We start from the raw sequence: 26,991 nt of genomic DNA on the forward strand, positions 1-26,991 counted from the left end.
AGATATTTTTATAATTTTGTTTATCGTAGTGTTTTATATTTTTACCTTCCCAATTGTGCAAACAATAATTTCAGAAAGAAAACATAAATTACTAATAGTTTTGTCACTCTACTAAATCAACTTAAAAAGCTTTACATTCCTCTAAAATTTTCACCACATATGTATATATATAATATATGTGCACATATATTATATATATATGTATACATATATAATATACATATATATATTTATAACATATATGTTATAAAATTAACATTACAGTCATAGGCTTAACAGAATTTTGTACTCTGCTTTTTTTTTATATCTTTATTTTATTTAATTATTTTTATGTGGTGCTGAGGATTGAACCCAGTGCCTCTTGCATACTAGGCAAACGCTCTACCACTGAGCCACACAACCCAGCTCCCTGCTTTATTATTAATATAAAAAAACTATTGCATTTCTATAATAACCATCAAATATATTTAGGCTAAATTTATGCCTCACAATTTGTTTTACCTATTTAATTCACAATTTAATTTGACTTTCAATTTTTAACATAAATAATGCTACAGTAAATATTTGTGATCTACATTTATCCTAGAGGTAAATATAAAAGAAGGAAAATATCTAGGAATTGAAATATTGGTCAAAAGTTATGAATATTGCTCCAAGAATTATACTAATATTACAAAAGCAAGACAATTTATGTATCTTCCTCTCTGTGCTTGATTTAGCTTATTCGTTCAAAACAACTTTAGTTGACAAACCTTCTACATTTATTTAAAAGCTTCTCTAAGTAAGGTACTGTTTTATGGATTGTAGATATAAAGATAAATAAGAGTCTATTCATAAGGAAACCATACCCGAGGGTCAGATAAATGTGTTTAAAAAAAAAAAAATGTTGCCAGGCTCAATGGCGCATACCTGTAATCCCAATGGTTCTGGAGGCCGAGACAGGATTGTGAGTTCAAAGCCAGCCTCAGCAAAAGCCAGGTGCTAAGCAACTCAGTGAGACCCTGTCTCTAAATAAAATACAAAATAGGGCTGGGGATGTGGCTCAGTGGTCCAGTGGTCCTGAGCAGTGTGCCCTTGAGTTCAATCCCTGGTACAACTCCTCTCACCAAAAAAATGCTGTTCAAAATGAAATCTTTGACTATACAAGAGTGTCTAAAGGAAGTCAGAGAAAAACATCACAAAATAGTGATACCAGACTTTGTCAGGTAGGCAGGGAGGAAACAGCATTACAAGAAGAGGAAAGAACAAGGGGCCAGAAAAGGCATCAGCTGTTTAGGCCATGTCTGAGTCCTCATTCATGATTTTTAATACTGATTTGCAGAGTTCACTTTAGCATAAGAAAATGTCTCAGGCAATAAGATTTTTATAATTTTTTTCAAATTTACTTGCTTCACAAATTATATACATTTCAAAAACACATTATGAATGGCAGTGATGTTATTAATAACTGTAAAGCTTTCCATGTTAAAAAACTAAAAGAGATTCCATGTATCACTGCTTACTATGAAATTAATCATGAGGATGTTATTTTGAAAGTAAGGCTTACAAGCATTAATTCCTATAAAATTGTTGGACGGGTGTCAGTAGGTAGACAGTTAATGCTATAATTATCAGTTTCATGAATTTTATTTTAGCTTTCTGGCCCTGTCTTCCTCAGCTCTAGGGAAGTCATAAAAGAAATAATTTATAAATGCCACTTCTTGACTGCTTTTTTTCCCCCTCTTATATTTTATTGGCTCATTAGAGGGTTCTGATACCAACAAAACATAAAGGAGAAAAGTAATTTATGAATTTAAGACATTTAAAAAGTTTTAAATATAATTTAATTAGATAAATTATATCCCCAAATTAAACTTTCTCTATATTATAAGTAATCATGACATATATCAGAAGTATTAAATTGAAGTAACGCCTAATTCAGTATATAAACATTCTCCTATCTCATTTTAATTTATGTGTGCAGAAATTTTTATCCGGTATCTTTACAACTGAATACCTTAAAATACTATAAAGTTATTGCCCTCGTATCTCAAAACAAAATTATTTTTGGAGGGAAATAAATACTTACTCTGCCACTGATGGCATCTATGTCTATTTCTGCTTTTTTGGCCCATTTTTGCCAGAAGTTGGGATCATCTAAGGAAATATCAGTCCGGTTTCCAGATGCCACAAAACTTGCCTGAAATATATAATGGCCATTTTTCAAGTCATTATGAATTGAAAGGGAAAATCTATCAAAGTATACTTAAAATATTATCTCTTCACATTTACTGTGGATAGAATTTAAATTCAGCATACAAAATCATACTCAAAGCATGTTTCAAATCCAGTGGTCTGAAATATAACACAGCATTTGTTTAGGGCAAAGGCTTAATGCCAACACAGGTTAAAGTTTATGAGCAGAGTTAAATTAGTTACTACCGTTGGTTAACTCTTAATCTTTGTAAGCAAGGAAATTGCATAGAACAGAGATACTTTCTAAAAAGATACACAAACATTAAGAAATTAGGGTAGAAAAAGAGTTACAAAATCTACCTACACAATATAGTTCATTTTCTGGTATCCTATTTTAATATCCATCACATTTTCAAAATCGTATTATCTCCTGAAAAAAAATGCAACATAGTATATGGAAAATAAAAATGAATTATTGTCTGTTTATTTTAAAAATTCTTTTCCAGTGGCTGGGGATGTAGGTGATATAATGCTTGCGTATTATGTTCAAGGTCCTGGATTTTATTACCAGCACCATCAAAAAAAAAAAAAGAGAGAGAGAGAGAGAAAAAAATTTTTCCTTACAATAAATATATGGTATAAATAATGTCATAAAAATTTAAGAAAATACAGAACAAAAGAAAATAAATATTTTACTTGGAAGAAATGTTAGATATTACCTTTCAGCTCTATACTTTTGAATTAATAATCATTATTTATAATTTAAATTACTGAAAACAGAAATGCCATGTTAAAAAAAATCATCAAACTACTTTATAAAAAAATAAAATAAAGATACATAACACTTTAAGCAAGTAGAGGGACTGAAAAAATCTTATACAAATAAATAGAAGAATAGTTCACATTAAAAGATTTTTAAAGGAGAACATAACAGGTAAATTACTTTAAAATACTGCCTAATGGCTGGAATGTAGTCGAAGGATTTAAATCTTCATTTAAAAAAGCATTTTGATAAAAGTGTAGAAAATCATACATTAAAAAGAGAATAAAACATAAAAATGAGTCATTTACAACACTCAAGATTAACTGAATTCTGAACACAAGATAATTAACATCAAGGAATTACATCTAATTTTATTTTTAAATGTTATATTGTGGTTGTCTTTTTAAAAAGTCTATCTTTAGTGATACTTTGGAAACATGTATAAAGTGATGACATGACAGCTGAGATTTGCTTTAAAACAATATGAAAGATGGGTGGGTAGTAATGAAACAGTTTAGCATGAGTTGATAATGTTGAAGGTGGATGATGAGTATACATATTTCATTCTGCTATTCTGTCTGTATTTATATTTTGAAACTTTATAAAATGTTTAGAAAATGAACAGGAACAAAATTGAAATAATAAATGCCTGCAGTTGAACTTAAGATTCAGTTCTTGTCATTGCTTACCAAGTAATAAGTATATTCATTCATTCCATCTAGTTTTCCTTTAAGGTTGGTCTTTTAAGGTATTTGTATAAAGCAAATGTTAAATATTATAAGTATTTAAAAATGTCTTTTCCTGGAATATTTATAAAATTGAAGTGACAGTAATAAATGCTTTAATGAAATAAAATTCCTTTTTTTTTTTGCTTCCTCTAAGCTACTGTGTAATATTGTAAAACTTTATAAAAACGATAATTTTTTACTTGTTCGAAATTATGAGTGTGGTAGACTGAACTTTGGCTCCTGAAGATATCTGGGTTCTAATCCCTGGAACCTTGTGTTGTGACTTGGCAGCTGTGATTTAGGATCTTGAAATGGGATATTAGTTTATATTATCCATGTGGCCACTAAATGTCATTCATTACAAGTGCCCTTACAAGAAGGAGGCAGAGGAAGATTTGTCTATAAAAGAGGAAAAGGATATGACACAACAGAAGCAGAGATTGGAGTACTGTGGCCACAAGTCAAGGAATGCAGACATTCTTAGGAACTGGAAGAGATAAGAGATTCTCCCCTGGAGTCTCCAGAATGAACCAGCCTTGCTGACTCTTGATTTTAACCCTGGCAGACTGATGTTGGACTTCTGACATCCAGAACTATAAGAGAATAAATTTGTATTGTTTTAAGCCACTAAATTTGCATTAAATTTTTACAGTGGCAACAGAAAATAATACAATGAGACACCTATTAATAAACCACATATTAAAAACTCATATCCAAATTGAAATAACAAAGGCTAACTAGCTTGATGAAACAAAAAGAAGAAAGCCACCGTTATCTGTACAAAAGAACAGACTGAGTATCCCTTAAGCAAAATGCCTGAGACTACTACTCAGATTTCAGATTTTACAGTTTTATTTCTGCAATATTTGCTTAGACTTTATTGGCTGAGTATTTCTAATTCAAAAATCTGAAAATGGAAATGCTCCAAAATCCAAAACTATTTGGGCACTGTATTGATTCTCAATTTTGGATTATGGAGCAGTTTTTTTGGATATTCAGAGTACAGATGCTCAACTTGTTTATGATAACATTTAATCAAATGGACAATAACAATTCATCAAACTGGTATATGAATAAGTACAATGGACAGATATTGAATTATGCGCTAGTAATTCCTAAACTATGAGGGACTTCACTTTGTTGACTCAAACAAATTTCTTGCTGAGCATCATGGAGCACAGCAGTACTCTCGGCTATTCAGGAGATTGAGGCAGGAATATTTCAAGTTTCAGGCCATTCTGGGTAACTTAATGAGACTTTGTGTCAAAATAAAATTTGAAAAAAGGGTTGGGGATATTCTTCAGTGGTAGAGTGCTTGTCTAGCTTGTGCAAGCCCCTGGGTTCAATTCCCAGTACTACAAAAAAAAAAAGGACAAAAAGAAAAAAAAAAAAGAATTTCTGACAATCAAGGACATATGATATTTTGAAATCTTCACTGATACAAATTTACCTATTTTCAGGAACTGTGAAAAGTTCACTGAACATAGTTCACAGGGCTTAAATCTGAATTATAGTTTCACTGATACATGTACCTTGAGATTCACCCCAGCTTGAACCCAGGGCAATCTACCACTGAATAGCCCATCCTTTTTAAATTTTTTTTTTTTTTTAATTTTGAGACAGGGTCTCCATAAGTTGCCAAAGCTGGTCTCAATCTTGTGATTATTCTGCCTCAGTTTTGCTAGTAGCTGGGATTATAGGAGTGAACTTTTGTACCCAGGTTGCCCCTTGAGATTGAATCAATCTAGTAAATGCCTGTTTATTTTAGATGTATTGGAGAACATTCAACATGAAATGCCATAAATACCAACAGAAATTGAATGGATACAGACTTTTAAATGCTATAGTGCATGATCATTTTTATGCTGGTAACATATAACTGTTGATAGTCAAAATAATTTGCCAAGAAGAAACTAAGCTTCATAATTAAATAGCTTTGGTTACATTCATTTTAAGAAAAACAAATTTTATTTTTCAAACAAATTTTCTAGAGTCCCTAAATAATTCAAGATATTATGAACTGCCAGGTAACCTATTTTCAAGATAACTTATATGATTCTCAAGGGTTGTGACAATGGAATAATACTTTTGGAAATGAAAAGCCCATTGTGGAAGATGTCAAGAAGTCCCAGTTTATGCAATTCAAACTTTTTGTTCCACACAAGATTTTTAAAAATTAGACTAGAGCTGCCTGGAATGTAGCTCAATGTTGGAGCACTGGTCTAGCATGAACAAGTAACCCAGCGTGCACGCACGTGTGTGTGTGAGCGCGCGCACACACACACACACACAAACACACACACACACACACACCCAAACCAATCACATAACAATAAACTTTTCTATTTCTAGGACAAACCTTAATGTCCTTATGAAAGTCTCTCAGCACAAGGTTTAGATAATAGCTACTTATATATGAAGTTACAAATAATGAGTTCTACTTGATGGTTATGTACAAAGCATAAATATTCTTATTTTTGAAATGGGGACTTGCTATGTTGCTCAAACTTGGATACTTTTGCTGCAGACTTCTGAGTAGCTGGGATTATAGGCATGCAACACCACACATGGCTTGGTCTAAATATTTTTATGAGCAGCGTGCTCTATTTATGTAGCTCCTTATCAAATTCTATTTGATAATGCCAAGAAATGAATACTTTTATTTGTCCAAATCTTTGAAAATAACTATATATAGCAGAAGTCTTTGAAAATTCTAGAAAAAAGTATAAAATACTACCAACTTTACTATGCCAAATGTCCACTATTTATTACCATTCCCATACAGCTATTGGGACTGGCCTAATTATTTAGGAAATAAACAAATTATAAAGCAACTACAGAAAATTCTCTGGACTCTCCTCAGCTATTTTGTTATTATTTAGTGAGCCTTATCTCCAAATCTAGCAGTGACTTCCTGGTCTGAGACTTTATAAAACAGACATTTAAATGCTTAAGTGTTTCTTATTCTTACAGTATAGCTGATTATGATTAGAGTACATCTGAGTCATCTAAGTAATACTTTCACAGTACTTTATAGTAAAGTAGAGAAGGCCAAGTATGATGATTATGATCTCTTTAAAGACTAGAAAGACTCAGAGGTTAAGTTAATTGTCCAAGGTCACTCAGCTTATGAGTCAGAATTCAAACACTGGTATTTTGCCTATCATAATTATTATCATTCACATTTTAAATGAGGAAGCCTAGACTCTCATGTGGTCATTACATGTTTTTTTGTATATCTTCATTTCAAGGGAAAAATAAATTAAGGAAAATCGCTCTATGCTTAGCCTAATCAACAAAGATGACAATCAAGACTAACAATACCTTTGGTATTAACTGGATTTCACTGAACTTCACACATAAGAAAAAATATCTGTATAGCCAGGAGTGGTGCTAAATGCCTATAATCTTAGCTACTTGGGAGGCTATGGCAGGAGGATCCAAATTCCAGGTCAGGCTGGGAAACTTGGCTGAGAACAACCTGTCTTAAAATAAGAAAATAAAAATAAGGACTGAGAATGTAGTTCAGTGGTACAATGCACTGCCCTGGGTTCAATTCCTGCATCTATGACATATGAAGTACAGAGAAAAGGAATCAAAAGTAAGTAAGATTTCCCAGGAAAGACATAAGAGCTAGCCATCATGATGACTTTTATTTAAAACCTTATACTTAAGCAATATTTCTTTTATTTCTATGATACTATCTACTATGCTTTTTATTTTCTATTAACTAATAACTCCCCAAATTTTTACCTGTATCCCAGCCAACTCTCCTGATACCCTGTAAATGTTGCAAATACAACTGCTCTAATATTTTATATTTCCCATATGAACTTCCTTCTCCTGCATTCTCCATGTTTTATGACAAAATGACCCTCCTAGCTAACTCAAGCCAGAATTTAAGTCATTTTTGATAACTTGTTCCACAGATTTCCAATTGGTCATCAAATCTTGCTGATTTAAATGGATCCTACTCTCCCCAATTCACCAATCATTACTTCCTAAACACATTTCTTTAAGATCTCCCTGCATCTAGTATTTCCCCTTTCCAACTTGTTTTCTGTACTGCTCCTAGAGTTAAATTTCTAAACTAGATTGCATGTGACCATTTCCTGGTTAAGGGGCTTTAAAAAAAAAAAGTTGAACTGCCTCCCAAATGGCACACAAAGTCCTTAACAAATTGGATCCAACTTCCCTAATTTCTTCACTTTCAACTCCATCTAATTCATTCATTCCATGCCGTATTTCTGAAATCTTCCTTGTACATTAGCAATATATGATTCAATTAGGAGGATTTCTCTCTCCTTTTCAAACACAATGAAATTCACAATTACGTCAAGCCTTAACTAAGGCTTTCCTTACTTTCTGTTCTCCTATTTTACATAGATGAAGAAATTTCCTATTTTAATTTTTCCAGCAATTATAGTCCATTCATTTTAGTACAGTATTTAGGAAAGTACTTGACACAAGATTTCACTGGACTGTGAATGCAAGTAAAGTTTCTATTTGAAGACAGGTATCATTACTTTTGGTGCAGCACACACAGGACTACTATAACAAAGGGTTCCCCCACAAAGACAAACAAAGACTTCTGGGCTGGAAGTAAAATGGGGATGGGGATAGGGACTGGGATGAAGAAAAATGTAGAAAAGAAGATGAAAGAAGAAAACTCATATGACTCAGTGCAGATGATAAAGAGTACTGTGATTAAAAAAACACCTCAGATGAATGGAAGATATAGGTTTACCATGTCTCTGTTGAAAAGAAAAGGGGAAAAAAGAAAGAAAAGAAATAATGAAACATATAGAATATGTAAATATATTAGTAACTCTGAAATTGTTTATTATAAATTGAACATAGTTATTAATGCTTCCTTTAAAGACAAAAATCTCATTTTATTCTTCTAAAATATTTAAAATATTTTAGTATTTAAAATGAAATTGCAATTCTTTCCTCTCCTTTAGGTTCAATTATTAAAGTTAATGCAAGCTGACTAAATCTCTGACATTATTACTTACATTTTGCTCTGTCATTGATATATATATATATATTTTAGTTTCTAAATTTCTTTGATTTTAAATGTTTTATTCTGATTAATATGCAAAAGTAGTTGCAATTATTACAATTATTCCTTTTCTTTAGGTGCAGAAGAGTCCATGTGAAATTTTATGTAAGATCAAAAAAACTGAAGGAAAGGGATATATTATTAGCTTTGAGCTAACTTAGTATGCTTATAGATTTAGAACAAGAATCATAAAAATTTTTCAGTAATGGAGACATGAACATCATTGTTTATGTTTAAAACATACAGTACTCACTGTTACCTTGGCAAATGTTGACCCACGTCCTTCTGATTCAATTGTAATTGTTTTTGTACGACGTAGTAAAATCTGATCTATATCCTCTTCACAGAATTTAGAGCCTTCATCTTCTTCCTCCATAATGGCACCATAAGCACCTCGTCGAAGCAGGTCTTCTATTTCCTTTTTAGAAAGCTGTTGAATCTAAAAGGAAAACAATTTGGTAATAACAGTATTTTTAACTTTTACAGAGTGCAAAAGTATCCCTAAAGAATGTTGAAAACATGAGAGGTTATGTTTAAATTGCATTGGGGTTGGGAGGCAAATGAGAGAGAATTCCACGAAAGAATATATTTAAGTTATTGGCTCTTCTTTGACAGTTTTTAAAATAAGAATTACCTACTATGTCAAAAGACTTCAATTAAACCAAAGCCTAAGGGACAGGTAACCCCTCAAGGTTCTTTTTAGTACTTTTTAGTACTAAGAATCAGGTACCAGGGATTGAACTCAGGGGCACTTAACCACTGAGATACATTCCCAGTGCTACTTTGTATTTTACGTAGAGACAGGGTCTTACTGAGTTGCTTGGTGCCTTGATTTTGCTGAAATTGGTTTTGAACTTGAGATCCTCCTGCCTCAGCCTCCTGAGCCCCTGGGATTACAGGCACGTGCCACCACACCTGGCTAGTACTAATATTTTATATTAGACAAAATTCTTGAGGCAAAAAAATGCCCCAAACCATCACGAGATGAAGATAATGTTAGAAGTCTGACATTTAAAATTTTTTGAAAAACTTGATATAAGTAAAGAAAATTTCACAAATTGGAGTTTGCTATGCCATCATACAAACATCCTAAAAAGAGATGAGAACATTTCTTTATTTCTTTATTAAGAACCCAGGGGTACTTAACCACTGAATCATATCCCCAGCTCTTTTTATTTTTATTTTGAGACAGGATCTTATTAAGTTGCTGAGGGCCTCCCTAAATTACTGAGGCTGGCTCCTGCCTCACCCTCCCAAAATGCTGGGATTACAGGCATGCACCACTGTGACCAGCAATGATGTTCTCATTTTTATCTTGAAGACAGGATTGTTAAGAATTCATAAATTCTGGAGCTATGTAGATAGACCAAAAAGTATTAAAAAGTATTAATTAAACATAGCTCTATTCTAGAATGCCTGTTTGCACAGAACAATGTATTTAGTGGTCCCTGTGGACCAAAATTAAGAGATTCACTACCTGAAGTAAAACTAAATACAAAATAATTTAACACAAAAACTTGAAGTGAAAAAATACATATACATACACCACCAACATTACTTTCTCTTCCACTCATGCTCTGTAACACAGCTTTATCTAGGCCCAGTTTGAGACTGGCTCGGTCAAACATCTCTCTCTCATATGAGTTACGAGTAACTAATCTGTAGACTTTAACTGCTTTGTTCTGACCAATTCTGTGGCAACGAGCTTGGGCCTATAAAAAAAATGAAAAGTTAAGAGATTCAATTTTCTTCACAAAATACATTTTCTACTCTACCACATAATGGAATGTAAAAGTAGAAGAGAATTTTAGACATTAGCTACTAAATTAAGATAACTATTTTCTAGAAATAAAGGCAGAACTTTATAGGATGAGAAATAATCCAACAATCATCATTAAGTTAAAATTTAAGATTATACTCCAAAGAATATAAATCCATGAAGGATTACTGTGTTTTAATGGAGGCATAATTGAGCATCCCTAATTTGGAAACCTAAAATGCTTCAAAATCTGGTACTTTTTGAGCATCAATGAAATGCCACAGTGGAAACTTCCACACCTGACCTGATAGGGTTAGTCAAAAGCTCAGGCACACTAAATTACTCTATAAGATTACCTTCAAGGTATATTTGGAACATTATTGAACTTTTGTGTTTTATTGGGACCCCAAGATAGCTCATTAGGTATATGCAAGTATTCCAAAATTGAAAAATATCTGAAACTCAAAACATTCTGGTCTCAAGCATTTTCAATAAGGAATACTCAACCTGTAATTTTAGAAATGAACACAAAATATACAAACAATTTTTCATTGATAACAACTCAAACTTTTAAGTCTTCAAGTCCAACCCTAAATTTCTAAATTGTTCTCTACTCCACTATCAACAATCTTTGAAAAATATTTTCTAAGCTGGATAACTCTCGAGATCTAAATTTTATTTAGTGGAAGAACTAATTAATATGTACACAATTAGAAAAAGTGAAGATATCAAAGATTACATAAGAGCTTCATATTTTATCTTGAGCTCCTAACTAAACCTAAAGTTTGTATGATAAATCTAGACTCCAAAGGTTCTACAGAATCTATATAGTATTTCTCTTAATATTAATCATATTCCAATTATGCTCAGATTAAATCACAATCTGTGGCTTCAACACTTACAGGTATTAATAATATCTATGTCTTTTGTTGATAACTTTATTCTGTCCATATTCAGTTTGTACCATTTGGAACCCGGAATTATAAATGGGTAACTTTATTCTAGAACTAGGTAACATACATAAGATATCATAACTTTTTATTAGTTTATAAATACTAGATCTATAATAACAGAAAATGAGAAAAATCAAGTGAGAGGTAGAAATTGAGGAAGTCAGTATAGACTTTTCACTTACTCTTCAGGTTCTACAATATGACTATTATTTTAAGTTTAATATCACAAGCACTGAAGGCAGTTTTAACTATCAATATGCATTCCAAAGGCACATAATCATGACTTAAAGTCAATTTAGGGATTGGCAAACTACCGCCTGTAGATCACATCTTGCCTGACAAGTAAAAATGGCTTTTACATATTTAAAGGTTTGTGAAAAAACAAAGAATGTGTGACAGAGATCTTATATGGTCCATAAAGCCTAAAATATTTATTAATTGGCCTTCTACAGCAAGAGTGTGCCCTGGTTTAATCTATGTATTAATTCTGGATAACCACCTGATATTGTGAATTGGATTATATAGTTACATAAATGAGCAATGTAAACCTTGTATTTTATTGAGCCAGGTATATTCTCAATAACTATTTATTATATTTGATTTTATATACAAAGTTGTAGCATAAATTGCAATATAATTACAACTATCATGAATAAGGAATTTCTCTTATCATTTGTTCTCATCTCATATTCCTCCTAAATGCTTAATCTCTGCAAATTTTAACCTATTTTCACCACTCTAATTAACATTCTTGTTACGAGTCATAACTTCTTGGTTTTTCAGTACTAGGGATTGAACCTAGGGACCTGCATATGCTAGGCAAGTGCTCTACCACTAAATTATATCCCTTCTCTCTATATTAAAGAATTAGAAATACTGTATTAAACTCAGCATACTTTTTTATGTTAGTGAGACATATTAACAAGTTCATTTTATTATATTTTACTATCTTGAAATCAAAATTAAAATAATTTCATCTATTTTATGTGACAGATATTTCTTAGAAAAACACATTAGTCTGCTACATAAAAATAAAAGATGTGGATTGCTAAAAAATAGTTATATGAATTTTTAAATAATTATACTCCTTGTTAGCCAAGGAATTTATTACCTGAAGGTCATTTTGAGGGTTCCAATCAGAATCAAAAATTATACATGTATCAGCTGCAGTTAAATTGATGCCCAACCCACCAGCTCGGGTACACAGGAGAAAAACAAATCGATCTGAATCAGGTTTACTAAATCGATCTATAGCAGCTTGTCGAAGATTCCCTCTGACTCTTCCATCAATTCGCTCATATAAATATCTATCAAATGAAATGCACTAAATTTAGGTAGATGAATATAATGAAAAGGGAAGACAATCAAAGGTAAACTCAGTTTTTCTGCAACATTATGTTTAACTATAAAATGAAGAAGAAAAATCATCCCAATTAGTTTCTATGGCTTTATACTTCTTGCTAAGAAGCACAGTGAGAACAAAAAGTAACATAAAGATTCAAAATGTCTGCATTCCTGAATATACAGGTAAAACAGCATTATAATAAGTACCATTTTCAATAGTTGGAATAACAAAAGACAGTTTATAAAAATCTACATTACTATACATATCACCATAAATTGCTTTTGTACAAGTAATGACTTTCGCACAACTATCCAATAGGCCTATAAATTTTTCTGTTTTTAATCCAAATTCTATGTTACTTTATCAACTGATATACATCCTTATACGCTATAACCTATTCAGGGTAAACTGGGATGTTGCAGAAGTTTTTATAGCCATTACTCTAAAGCAATAATCTTTTAACTTCTTTTATCTTTCCCTACTTAACATACACAAAATTGAAAAAACTCAATACATTAATAAAAACAAATTACATGAAAATTTAAGAGCTATGAAATAAATGGGCATATGTGTGACTTTGTCACACTTCCTCTGGAAAAGACAGTACTTTTCATGTACAATTTCCTAGAGTTTAAGCAGCAGCTCCACTATTATCTCAAATACTGCAACTGGGGGTGTGGTTTCTAATAAAGTTACTTACGATGATAATAAAACACGAAGTTCTCCATGAAATTCATCACAATATAAATTTATATGTACAGAATTATTTCTGTACAAAGTTCTTTGTGTAAGAAAATCGACAAAGTATAAGACTGTTTGGTTTGGGGAATATTGCAACTTAATGTTCCTATACTTACTTACATGGTATAAAATTGAGAGCAATATACATTTTGGAATGAAGCTACAGAAATGAAAACTGACAATAAAAACAGAACTAAAAGGTGGAGATATAGCTCAGTGGTAACATGCAGTGCATGCTTACTATGCAAAGAGACACTGGGTTCAATTCCTAGCACAGAACAACAACAACAACAACAAAATAAATAAATAAATAAACAACCAACCTAGAAACTAAGGTGAAAAATAACAATGAACCATGAACTACATTATCTCTGAAAATATTCACCAGTATTGATCTTTACTACTATATAAAGGTCTAAATTATTTGAGTTACATTGTACTGCTGTAATATCTGAGTCCTTTTATAATAATACGCTGTTTTCAAATTAAATTCTAATATTCTGATAAAATAGCTTATAAATATCCTATTTACCTAAACACAAAGCAATATTTAAGACTATCTTACAATCATAAACTCAAAAAGTAAAACAATAAACCCCATATCAAACAAATCAGAAACAAATTAAAGCACCAATTTTATATAGCTTATGATAAAAATCAAGGAATAACAGAAGGTTATAATTATTAATAATAAAATAGATCAAATGCCTCTTGAAACACCTTTTCCAATGAAGATGGTTATCTTCAATATATTTATAAATAGGCAATATATTTTTAAATTGACTTACATGTACGTTGAAGGTGTTAGTACCATTAAGGTTTACAAATATAATAATAAACCAACTCCTAGGTCAATTCCTTGCACAAACCTTAATAAACATACTTAGCATAATTCACAGCATAATATTAAATGTATTACAATATGTTTTACCTTTTATGTATGAGATAGTCCTCCAGAATATCAAGGCAACGTACCATCTGAGAGAATATGAGCACTTTATGACCTCCTGCTTTCATTTTGGGAAGCAATTTATCAATAAGGACCAATTTACCAGCTGACTGGATCATTGCTTGAAGATGAAAATCAGTAGCAGTTGGATTATATGTATCTCTAAATTCTCCAAGTATTTTCTCCTCAGCACCTGTCAAAAAATATATATAAAAAGATAGCAAAAATGCACAAATGCAGACAATTCCCAATTGCTTTTATTTTAACTCACATTTAGTGCTCCTACATACTTTGGAACAAAGCATAATTTTTTGATGTCAAGTACATTGCTTTTATTAGAATTATTTATGTATATGGCTAAATCCCCACCAATACCAAATTGTTAATTCCACTGAGGACACAGATAATGTCTTAATCATGTTTTCACCTCTCTAGAAATCTGGTATAATGGCTTATATGAACTTATGTTTGCTAAATACTAAATGAATGTCATTAGAAAAAGAATGTACAAAATTGTGGTCCTGACCTAGGTGAATAAATACATATATATTTTTTAAAAATCAAATATTTAAACATCAATCATAACAATAGGGCTGGGGAGATAGCTCAGGGCTGGGGAGATAGCTCAGTTGGTAGAGTGTTTGCCTTGCAAGCACAATGCCCTGGGTTCAATCCCCAGCACCACAAAAAAAAAAAAAAAAAAAAAAAAATCATAACAATGGTCATCATCAGAGGGTGATCATTAATTGCTGTGGATGTAACTATGGGAATCTTCTTAGCATGAAAATAAGAAAAAGTCAAAAGAAGTCATGTTATTGGTCTGTGATGCATACTTTCTTCAAAGAATCTAGATCAGAATTAAAGGGGCTCTCAGCATCTTTCCTCAGCCTTGGTAAGCCATAAAAGTGAATTGAGATTGTAAGGGAAGGATCAATTGTCTAAGGCAAACTAAGTAGACGAGTAGTATATTCACAGGAATACATACATGAAAAGACTCAAAACACTGTACAGAGAACACTGATAGAGAAATCGACAAGACCTTAAAAAGTATCATTACTGTAGCACAAAAACTGAAATACTAAGTGGAATATCTGAACTAGAAAAAGACCGGGGGGGGGGGGGGGAAAATGTATATACAAAGGTTCAAAGATGGGTTTTACCCTTTGTCCATGAGAAAGATTAAACTGCAGAATTTCACTCCCAAACAAACTGAACAAAACTCTTGCTCTTAGAACCTGGCATGCTAATATTAGACACTATAATGTAGTTCACATTGCCCATGAATTTGAAACACTTGTGATTCCTCAGAACAGCAGAACGGAGAGTTGTTAACAGCCTCTACAGCTGTAGTGGTGTTCTGTTTAATGGTTCACTAGTATCTGACAAAAGAAAAAAGTACTTGTTCTAATACATTTTAGCTACCTTTGATAAGATATGGATGATTACAGCATTTCCTAAGCTCCATCATGGTATTGACCAAGTTAGGTACATTAGTTTGTCCTGCTCCTTTGGACAAAAATGAAAAATTCTTCTCCAAAATAGCCCGGTAGTATTTTTTTTGAATATTAGTAAGTTCTACTTCAATGATAGTTTCTTCCTTAGGTGCCAATTTCTTTTCAACATCTTCTTTTAATCGTCTCAACATCATTGGTTTCAGGATAGCTTGAAGTTTTTGCACCTAAATAAAACATAATAAAAAAATATACATGACACAAAAGCACATTCAATTGTACATATAAAATAATTACAGTAAGAGATCTGAAGTACTTATTTATAAAGAACAATGGATACCTGTTCCTCTGTTTTCAGATCTCCAAATTCTTGCATAAATGTTGATTCAGAAGGAAACCTTAAAGGTTCAAGAAAATGAAGAAGACTGAAAAGTTCTTCAACTGTATTTTGGAGAGGAGTGCCAGTCAAAAGCACCTTGTGTTCCTACACAAAGCAAGAACAAATGCATTCAAATGCCAAAGTACAAAATTAAATGAAAGCTGATTTGGGGGATCAAATGTTCAAAAGTATTTCTGACCGTAATTTTTAAGAATCAACTCAAAACACATCTCTTCCCACAAATCTTCAGCAATGTACTTTTCTAAATGTGTTAAAATCTTTGTGAAGTACAGATCTTCGATTAAAAATAAATATAAGTAAAAATTCCAAAACCTCTTTATCAGTCTCGGAATACGTTATGTTATATGCTATCTTGACTTAAGCATACCTTTAAAAATTCCTAATTTTTGAAAATACATATTTCAGATTACCTCAAAGAAATAAACATTTTTTTTTAAAGAACACAAGGGGCACTTTTTAGTTTGTACTGAATCATTATTGGTATAATAATATGTATACCAAACAGTGTTCACTCTTTGTAATTTGATCATTAAACTTTTCACAGAACAAATTATCAAATCAGCGAAGTTACAATCCAAGAATGTAAAGTAGCGACTAGAATATGCTTTAAAGTACAATTCTATTAAAACTTAAAACACAATAGGAACAGAAAAAAATACAGAATATGTAAAATAATAGTATAAATTACCATTTAAAATTTGATTTGACAACACCTCTAAATTGCCGAATTAAAAATTTGTGTATATATGCCCGCAGATCTGCATATATGTGTGTGTGTGTATATATATATATATATATATATATATATGTATAAGATAGCAAATGACCAGAAAGATACACATCTAACTTTAAATACCAGAGCGAGGAATTAAACTGGGTGGTGGCATAGGTGGGGAGGGAATATAAAAGGAGCACTTCAATTTTTTATTGTATGTGGTTCTGTTTATTTATTTGTTCATATACTGATGTACTAATTATGTGATCGTAGTTAAAAGTCAAAATATTTTTATTTATTTATTTATTTATTTTATTGTAAACAAATGGGATACATGTTGTTTCTCTGTTTGTACATGGCGTAAAGGCGTACCATTTGTGTAATCATAAATTTACATAGGGTAATGTTGTTTCATTCATTCTGTTATTTTTTCCTTTCCCCCCACCCCTCCCACCCCTCTTTTTCCTCTATACAGTCCTTCCTTCCTCCATTCTTGTCCCCTCCCTAACCCTACCTCTAACCCTAACACTAACCCCTCCCACTCCCCATTATGTGTCATCATCCACTTATAAAAGTCAAAATATTTTTTAAAAAACCATTTGTTTGAAAGCTTTGAATATACTACAAAGAAGGTGACTTTAAGAAATTCCATTTAAATATAACCAATATGTGCTAAGCATGTGGAATTGTGTAGGAACTTTATCTCTCTACCATAAATTACTGAGTACCTTTGATGAAAGGGCTTTTCAGTAAGTAATTTGCAGAAATTTATGATCTTATTTTCTATTCAGTGGTAAAAACCTACGAAGATTTCTTTTTGTAATTTTATAAATTAATTACTAAAGCTTTTTGGTAAAAACTAAAAATTTTCAAGTCTTAGAAAACTGATGAGATTATTCCCCTTACTAACTGAAGCAAAAATTCTCTTAATTAAAACAGATAGGATTCAGGTATCTCTATAAAATTTTTAAAAAGCACATTTTTAGCATTTAGTTCTCTAAGATCTTTCACTATATAGCTAGGAAATGGAGTAAAAAAGATATTAGAATACTTACCAGATTCATGAGTTTCAAACCTTCTAAGAGTTTACAGTTTTTATTTTTTAACCTATGTGCTTCATCAATAATTACACATCGCCATTCAATTGCATTAAGCTCTCCACAGCCTCCGAGAATCATTTCAAAAGTGGTGATGATGGCTTGGAATCTGTAAGCTCCTCGAATGATGCGTCCCTAGAAATTATCAAATATAACATTCTAGAATGTCTTAGGTACACTTTTTATTCCTGACAAATGTCATAAAAAGTAAACTAATGATATTTGTTGTAAATTATTTTCCACTGAAATTTGTAAATATACATAGAAATTCCCTTGAAATTTAAGCATTCTAATTGTATTAGATTATTATTTTTAATATCACTCTCAAAATGCATGCCTACATATTTATATTATTTGAAACTATATTCCAATAAGTATTCCTTGGTAAAATGTTTCAAGAAAATTTTTAAGAATTGTAATAAGAGCAGGGTGCAGTGGTGCACAACTATAATCCCAGCAATTAGAGAGGCTGAGTTAGGAGGATTACTAGTTTCAGGCAAGTCTCAGCAATTAGTGAGACTCTGCCTCAAGAAAAAAGAAAAGAAAGAGTTGTAATAACAATTTAAGTCAAGAAAGGCCATTATAAAATTTGGCCAATGAGATTTCAATAGTAATGCTTATGATTTACATCCTTGAGTTTACATTTATAATGGCAAATAAGTAATGAATATAAAAATCAGACATTCAAATAATTTATTCAGCAAATATTTATTGAATGTCTATGTGCCAGACTCTGTTCTAGTTGCTGGAGATAAAGCAGCTAACAGAATAAACAAAATTAATTGTTAGGGTGGAACTGACACTTTTTAATGATCCTAATGCAGGATATAATCAGTTAAAAAAAAAAAAAACAACTTTTTTTAAATTTAGAAAACAATAAGGCAGAGGCATAAAATAAACCATGAATATGAAGTAAAAATAATAGGGTTAGATTATAGGGTTACAATATTACATAGGGTGGTTGGGAGATCATTACTGAGAAGTGATACATGAAGAAGATCTGAAGTTGAGGGAGGAAACCATTTTGATATCTGGAGGAAAAACCATTCTTGATAAAAGCAGCAAGTATGAAGGTCCTGTATGTTTCCTAATACTCGGATCACAGCAAGAAAGCCAGGGTGGTTGAAACCCAGTGAATAGGGAAGGGGATGAGGCAGACAGAATAGGGACTTGACAACTGTGGCAAGGACTGTCTATTCCTCTAAGCAAGAGGTTATGATGGGATTCCAGGGAAAATATTTTGACTGTTGTGGTGAAAACATACAAGTAAAGGATCATAGAGACCATAAAAGCTGTCAGAGTAAAAATATCATCATTAGAGGTGGTGAAAAGCACTCACTTGTAGACATGTTTTGAAGGTAGAGTCAACAGAATTTCCTAAGAGATGGATATGGAGTGACATTAAGAGAGAATCAAATTTGACTCTAAAAAATTTTAGTTTGTACAACTGGAATTTAGTGTTGCTGTTTACTAACATGAGAATGTTCATGATACTGACTGTGTACACAATAAGTTGAAGACGTCTATTAGAGATATCCAAGTGGAGTTGTTGAGTAGGTATTTGGATATGACTGAAATTTAGGAAAGAGTTTAGAGCTGGTGATTTGGGAGTCTAACAGTATAGATGTAGCTTAAGGGAATGAGTATAAAATAGAAGAGTTTGAAGGCTGCACACTGGATCACCCAAAAGTTTAGATATGGGGATGAGGAGGAATCCATAAAGGAACTTAAGAAGGAATAGATGGAAAGATGGTGTGAAGTCCAGGAATCAGTAGAGACAGTAGATTGAAAACTTAAACTTATTAGGTATTAAAAGAAAGAAAAAGTTAAGAACAATTATGTATTCTGATTAAGTTTTGAAATTTTTAGGTTAGTTCACATTGATTGCATACACTGGGCACTCAGTTAAATAACAGTTCCAGTAGAATATTGTCAAAAGATGAGGTAGAAGTTGATGGAATTTATACGAATCTGATAACCTAGGATATATATTACATTGGGCTCTTCAGGTTCATTGACTTGGGTATATTAATCACAGTTATACTATGTGTATTTTGGGCAATCTACATAACAACCTTATGGCTCAGTATCTGCATATATAAAATAGAGATGATAATATCTATTTTACAAGGTTGCTGTTACAAAGATGAAGTGAATACAGGTAAACTTTCAGCATATTGGCTGGGACATGATAGATACTCAAAAAAACATGTTTGTAGTTATGGGTATTATTATTTCTACTCACAGGGCAATTTGGAAAATATTAACTACTAATGTGTTTTTAAGCAACTTGATAATTTGACAAAAGAAGAAAATATTCAATTATTTTATGCTAAAATAATCTGTAAACCTTAACTATTAAAAGGTATGTCTATATTTAAAGAACCATTACAATACGTAAGGCATAATTTTTTGAAATTTAAATCCTCTTCAGTTAATCTTAGAATGTATAACATTTACCATAAAAATAAACTTAATAAATATTACTGTTTATTATACATCAAGAATCTTTTAGTTTGACTCTTTATACCAAATATATTAAAATTGAAACTTTCTTAGAAATTTCTTAAAGTCTCAAGATTTTAGTTGTACCTTCTGTAAATGAGATGAAACTAAATCATTTCTATGATACCATACAACTTTAAAATTTCACAAAAGTATGATTAAGAATAACAACACATAACAGAAAGAAATAAAAATATAACCTGAGATGTCATAGACTCCAAAGGTACAAAGATAGTACTTTGTAATAAAAATGAGGAATACAAATTAAGGGATTACACAGATACATAATTTCATACACATTCACTTGTTTTAACCCTGGAAGGAGTCAGGACAATGAAGTTACAGGAAAAAAAAATCAGTTAATTCATTCGCTGTTGGCCTCAAAAATGTAGAAAAAGTCACTTATAATTAGGATGCAAAAGTAGAAGGCTATGTATATTATCTTATTTCAGCTTCTACCATATATGATCTGGACATATATTATAATGATCTTTTTAGAATGGAACAATAAGTGAAAGGGAAAGAAGATATTTAGAGGTTACTGAGGTAGAATGTCAGGCAATACATCTTTCCCAATTAAAAAGGACAATTTGATATAAATTTTGCTTATGAATTTTATGTCTTATTTCTTAATAAAAATTTTTAACCAAAAAGATTCATACAAACATCAAAAGATTACAACTTGGCACTTTGTGTTTTCTTGCTAGAAAATTCTTCCTTATAATATTTTTTATTTTATAGTTTTGTATTTAGGAGAAACAGAAAATCCTTTCTTATTGAGTAAGTGGCAGTAGAGATTCAAGTTGTCATTATCAGATTCCTAAGAAAACAATTGACCATTTCCTATATTGTCAAATACATGGTTGAGAAACTTTTATAAAATATGTTAAAAAACAATCGACAACTTTCTTAAGTTAAAAAAAAAAAAAAAGTGGCTATGGTAAAATGGAAAAAGTGCCGCCAGTATATAGAGAAGGAGAAAACCATCAAATCACCAAAGTATTGATATAATGGATTCTAAGAACTTGAAGGTATGCTTGGATTAGTACACAAAACAAATGACCAACTGTTTTTCCCCCTAGTGCTGAGGATCAAACTTAGGGCTTGTCCATGCTAAGCAAGTACTCTAACATTGAGCTAAACCTCCAACACATAATTCAAAAACTTTAAAGATGTCTAAAGGCAAAATCCATTGAACATGAAAGAAAATTTATAATCCCACCTCAATAGCCATTTAAAGTCATGGTGTTCACTGAATATTTAAACAACAACAACAACAAAACAACAAAAATAAAAAGAAGGAAAAAAGGTAAAGAATGATCAAAGGCAGTTTTTCTAGAAATAAATTTAATGTGTATTTAAAAACAATAATTATTTTTCTTAAAAATTATTCCAGTTGAAATAGTAAAGATTACAAATTTCTGCATATATATAAATCTTGCATACTTCATTATAATGAAAAAGCATTAAATGCTTGTCATTGTTTTCAGTTACTATAATTTATTTTAAGATAATTTATTTTAAATAAATTAATAAACAAGCTTAACCTATGATTTTAAAATACAAGTAAAATCTATGCTAAATTTGGAAGAAATTAGTAATATAATGCCTATCTTTTTCAACCCTGATCACTTAACAACAAGCAAAAGCATTAATAACACACCTGTGAGTCCCTGAAGTACATCTCATATTGCTGTATCATCTGTCTGCTAATCAGGCTTCCATGATAAACCACAACATTAATATCAGTCCATGTACGAAATTCTCTCTCCCAGTTTGCAATGGTAGAAAGTGGTGCAATAATCAGGAAAGGTCCTCTTATACCAGTCAGAAGGATTTCGTAGAGGAATGTAATTGATTGAATGGTTTTGCCAAGACCCATTTCATCTGCTAAAATGCAGTTTCGTCTGAAATAAACAAATATATTATCCATGCATACATTGGGTTCTTCTGTATACTATGAAGTTTTTAAAGATAAATATATGAAAATAATCGAAGAGTAAATAAAAATATTTGCACTTATAAAAATAAAAGTTGATGAAGTACAGAATAAGCTCGAGATTACAATTTTATTATAATCCTGCAAAGGAAAAATTAAAGATTTTTATAGCTCCAAATTAAAGATAACAACTGTTTGATTTTTCTAAAAACTGAAAAGATAAGAGCAATGCATATTACATAATTTATTCAGGAAGTTTTTATTAAATACCTTCTATTATCTCAGGACAGTATGAGAAGATGGGATACAAAAGAAATAGAACATGTTCTCTGCCTTCCAGGGACTTGTATCTATTAGAGAAGCAGACATGCAAATACATAAATAATCATGCAATGTGCTATTGTAGAAGCACAACTATAGTATTGGTTTTCAACCATAGCTGTGCATTAGAAGAGCCTACAAAGCTTGAAAAAGAAACAAAATAGATACTTAGGTTCTCCCCCGTCCCGACTTTTACATTATGATTTAATATGTATGGAGTAGGATAAAGTCAGTTCTAATTTTTAAAATAAGCTCTATAGATGATTGTACTATGTGGCCAGTGAAGAAGATCAGAATAATACTTATTATGGCAGCATAGAGGAAAGACCAACAAACTGTAACTAAAAGGGATCAAAGAAGAAACAACTTCAGCAAGGAGGTCAGTTATGATTAGGATTTTGCTAGAGGACAAAGCAAAGCAGGAGGTGGAGCGGGGGATCAGGGGAGGAACTAACTGAGGGACCAAAAGTTATTCAATATAGTTAATGGTCAACAGGGAAAGGTAAAGGAAGGAGAGAGAAGTGAGATTGGGGGCATAAACAGAAGAGGTTAGACATCATTATTTTATGCAATAGGAGGCACGGAAAATCTTAAAAGAAACCCTATAAGGTTAGGTGTGTATTTTAAACTTTATTTTGGTGACACTAAGGATATCAGAGGGTAAGAGGATGAGAAGTTGGGAAGTAAATGGCAAAGTACTTTAATAGACAGGGAAGATATTATGGGCAAATAGACTAAGGGAGAATAAACTAACTTTCCAGAAATGATGTCAGAGTCTATTATGGGTTAGAATGAATTGGCCCTTGGAAACAACTCAATGTATAGGGTATAAGATGACATCTAGATTTTAGTTTGGATAATAAAACAAACTGTATTAATAATAAGATGAAAAATATGGAGAAAAAACAAATTTGACACAGAAGAAACTGGAATTAAAATTAATTTTGACATCTGCTGTGTTTGAAGAATTGTTGTGTTTGACATTCAGGTAGCCAGAAGATGAATGGAAATATGGGCCCAGTATTCAAGGTCTTAGAGATAAAAATATGGAATTATTAAAATATTATTGGTGAATAGGGCGAGGTATATAGCTCAGTCGTACAGCACTTGCCTAGCATTTGTAAGGTCCTGGGTTTGATCCCAGGCACCACATACACAAGCTTGTGTGTGTGCATGCGCGCATGTGCACATACACAAGTAAAGTAGGAAGGAAAGGCATGCAGGGCAGAGTACAGAGTATGGCTGAGGGAAACAAACATGTAATATGAGAAGAGAAATAAGATAGAACCTGGAGCAGCAAAAAGTAACAACTAAATGACAGGCAGGGGAAGAGTAACCAGGAGTCTATTGAAAGTAACAAAGAGGTACTGGAGAGCTATAAGAGACACAATGTGCAAGCTGTGTGGGGTTAGAATGGGGAGGAGGAACGTTTAAAGGAAGGAGTGGCAATTTCTACCCAATGGAAAATAAGATTAGGCTAAAGACTATCCTTGGGATTAGAAAATCAAGTTTTGGGGAACAGACAAAAACAAACTCTATATTACAACAGGTTAAAAAGAGAAATGGAGATAAGGAAATGGGGAGAGAGAGAGTGCAGCCTACTCTATCTAGGAATTTGCCTGGAAAGCTACAAAGGGGTTCAAAGCAGTTAGAAGGAAAAGTAGAGCCAAAAGGAGGTTTATCATTTGTTTTCTTTCTATAGATAGGCTAACCCCAAATTTATTCATAGACTGAAGGGATAGAAATAGTCTTCAGGGATCCCTTGAACATATTTTTAAAAAAAGGATGATAACTGAATGAAGTGAAGCTCTGAAAACAATAGATGAAACTAGCATGTCAAGGACTAAGATAACATGATTCATCCTTGTCCTAGAATAAGATCTTTTACCTTGCAAGCCAGGAAAATTCCCTGGAGTATCTGCATAGCAGTCATATACAGAAAGTGAATGAGACAGAATTGTGACAAAGAACGTGAAGGAAGTGATGGAAGTTTAAAACAGGTAATTTAGGAAGTAGGAGTATCAATAAAGGAAGGCAAGTTTTAAAAAAATTTGTTAACCTCATTTATATGGATGATTCCTGAGAAGAATGATTAATATTTAGAAAATAAAACCAGGGGAAAGAAAACTGTATGAATAACAGGATGCCTGCACTCCATCTGAGTCACATAACTCACCATTATTACTAAGTGTGACAACTGAGAAGAATAATATAATAAGTAAAATCACAGAAAAGTGACTTGGAATTAAAGTGTCATCAAATATTGCTGTAAGTACTAATAATAATGCCTTCATTTGCTCTTTTGTATACACTATTATACTTCTTTCTGAATCATGATATCATGTTTTTCTTTTTTCAAAATTATCTTTCCATCTCAAAAAAGAACTTGAGGCTTGAGGGCTGGGAATGTAGCTCAGTGGTAGATTGCTTGCTCAGCATGCATGAGGACCTGGGTTCAATTCTTCATACCAGATATATGCATAAACATGTAAACACACACACAGAAAGAGATACAAAGCATTTTATAAACTGTGAAAAATACTAACAAAGAGGTAATTTTTATATTCATTTTTATATTCTATTCTTTATTAATAGCTGGCAATATACTTCATGGAAAGCATTAGAAAACAGAGATCTAATTCACACAGGTGTAATGTGCTTACAGTTTACTAAATAAAACCAACTGTAGGCAGACAGTAGTATAAACGGATAAGCTGAAAAACTTCCTGTAACACAACAAATGTTTTAGGACTCTTGGCACTTTATTTCAAATTTAATGATTAATCAGTGTAACTCTGACTGACACACACTTAAAGGAAGCAGTGTAGTTGACAACTTAAACTGTAATTTACATATTTTTCTAAAGTAACTTCACCTTATTTTATTTATTTATTTTTCGGGGATACTAGGTATTGAACCCAGGGGTGCTTAACCACTGACCCACATCCCCACTGTCCCCTTTTTAAATTTTTAAATTCTTTTATTTTCACACATGCTCTTGCTAAGTTGCCTAGGCTGGGTTTGAACTTGCAATGCTCCTGCTTCAGTCTCCCAAGCTGCTGGGATTACAGGCATGTACCATGGCACCCAGTAGTAACTTCACTTTAAATCAAAGACTTCATCAAAATAACAATATGGAAACATCAGTATTGACTTTATTTAATGTATTTTGACATACATAAGGAAAAGGTTATAACACTAAAATTTTTTAAGATATACTACATACCTGTTGTACCAGTTGAACAAGAGCCAGTTGAGTCCTTCCAGTTGATATTCCCTGAGTTGATTGCCATTTTTGTAGTCCCTGGATTGATCTATTTTCTTCCAAATATTAGAGGGAGGGCGGTCCTTTATGGAAAAACAAAGAATGAATGGTGAAAAAGTCAAAGTTAACATCATTCTTAAAGGAGAAAAACTGAAAGCTTTCCCTAAGATCAGAAATAAGGCAAAGATGTCCCCTGTGACATCTATTTACCATTGTACCGTAGGCTGTGACAAGGATGATCAAGCAAGGAAAGCAGACAAAAGTCACCGAGATTGGAAATGAAAAGCTAAAACTATCTTTATTCATAGTAGATATAATTTGTCTATGTAGAAAATCCTGTGGGATATATTAAAAGCTAAACTAAGTAGTAGTTTTAGCAAGATTACATAATGTAAAATTGAAGTACAAAAGTCAATTGTATTCTATATTTTAGAAAAAATAATGAATTATATAAGAAACAGCTATTTTATAATGGATCTAAAATACTAATTTTTAAAAATTAACTCTTAATAAAAGTTGTATAGCACCAGTAAATTTGAAGCCACAAAATACTCTGAGAAAAACTAATGAAGATATACCCTGATTTGAACACTTAACATTGTTAACATATTAATTCTTCTCAAAGTGAACAAAATCAACACAATCCAATCAAACTTGCATCACGGTTTTTGTAGAAATTGACAAGTTAATTCTAAAAGCACATGGAAATGAAAAGTACCAGAAACAGCCAAAACAGCATTGGGAGGTGTGGGGAAGATGTAAATAAAGTTTGGGGACTTATAATAACTAAAGTTGCAGAATCAAGACTATGTAGAACTGA

At 31.8% G+C, this 26,991-nt stretch overlaps 1 protein-coding gene and 1 non-coding gene across 13 annotated transcripts in view; both read right to left on the reverse strand.

The window, feature by feature from the left end:
- Window positions 1–26,991, reverse strand: part of Chd9 (chromodomain helicase DNA binding protein 9) — a 237,933-nt gene that overhangs the window by 53,716 nt on the left and 157,226 nt on the right. For all 12 annotated transcript variants that reach the window (XM_047530062.1, XM_047530061.1, XM_047530063.1 and 9 more), the window contains 10 exons: window positions 26,133–26,254; window positions 22,310–22,553; window positions 18,100–18,276; window positions 16,270–16,413; window positions 15,901–16,156; window positions 14,461–14,671; window positions 12,555–12,750; window positions 10,276–10,443; window positions 8,991–9,170; window positions 2,069–2,179 (listed from right to left, as the gene is read on the reverse strand). In XM_047530062.1, coding sequence (XP_047386018.1) covers window positions 2,069–2,179; window positions 8,991–9,170; window positions 10,276–10,443; window positions 12,555–12,750; window positions 14,461–14,671; window positions 15,901–16,156; window positions 16,270–16,413; window positions 18,100–18,276; window positions 22,310–22,553; window positions 26,133–26,254 — 1,809 coding nt within the window. The remainder of the gene's footprint in view (window positions 1–2,068; window positions 2,180–8,990; window positions 9,171–10,275; window positions 10,444–12,554; window positions 12,751–14,460; window positions 14,672–15,900; window positions 16,157–16,269; window positions 16,414–18,099; window positions 18,277–22,309; window positions 22,554–26,132; window positions 26,255–26,991) is intronic.
- Trnat-agu (transfer RNA threonine (anticodon AGU)) lies at window positions 331–404 on the reverse strand. Its single transcript has one exon. It is a non-coding gene; the product is annotated as a tRNA-Thr (tRNA).

Source organism: Sciurus carolinensis, chromosome 16, assembly GCF_902686445.1.
Source record: "Sciurus carolinensis chromosome 16, mSciCar1.2, whole genome shotgun sequence".
NCBI lineage: Eukaryota > Metazoa > Chordata > Mammalia > Rodentia > Sciuridae > Sciurus > Sciurus carolinensis.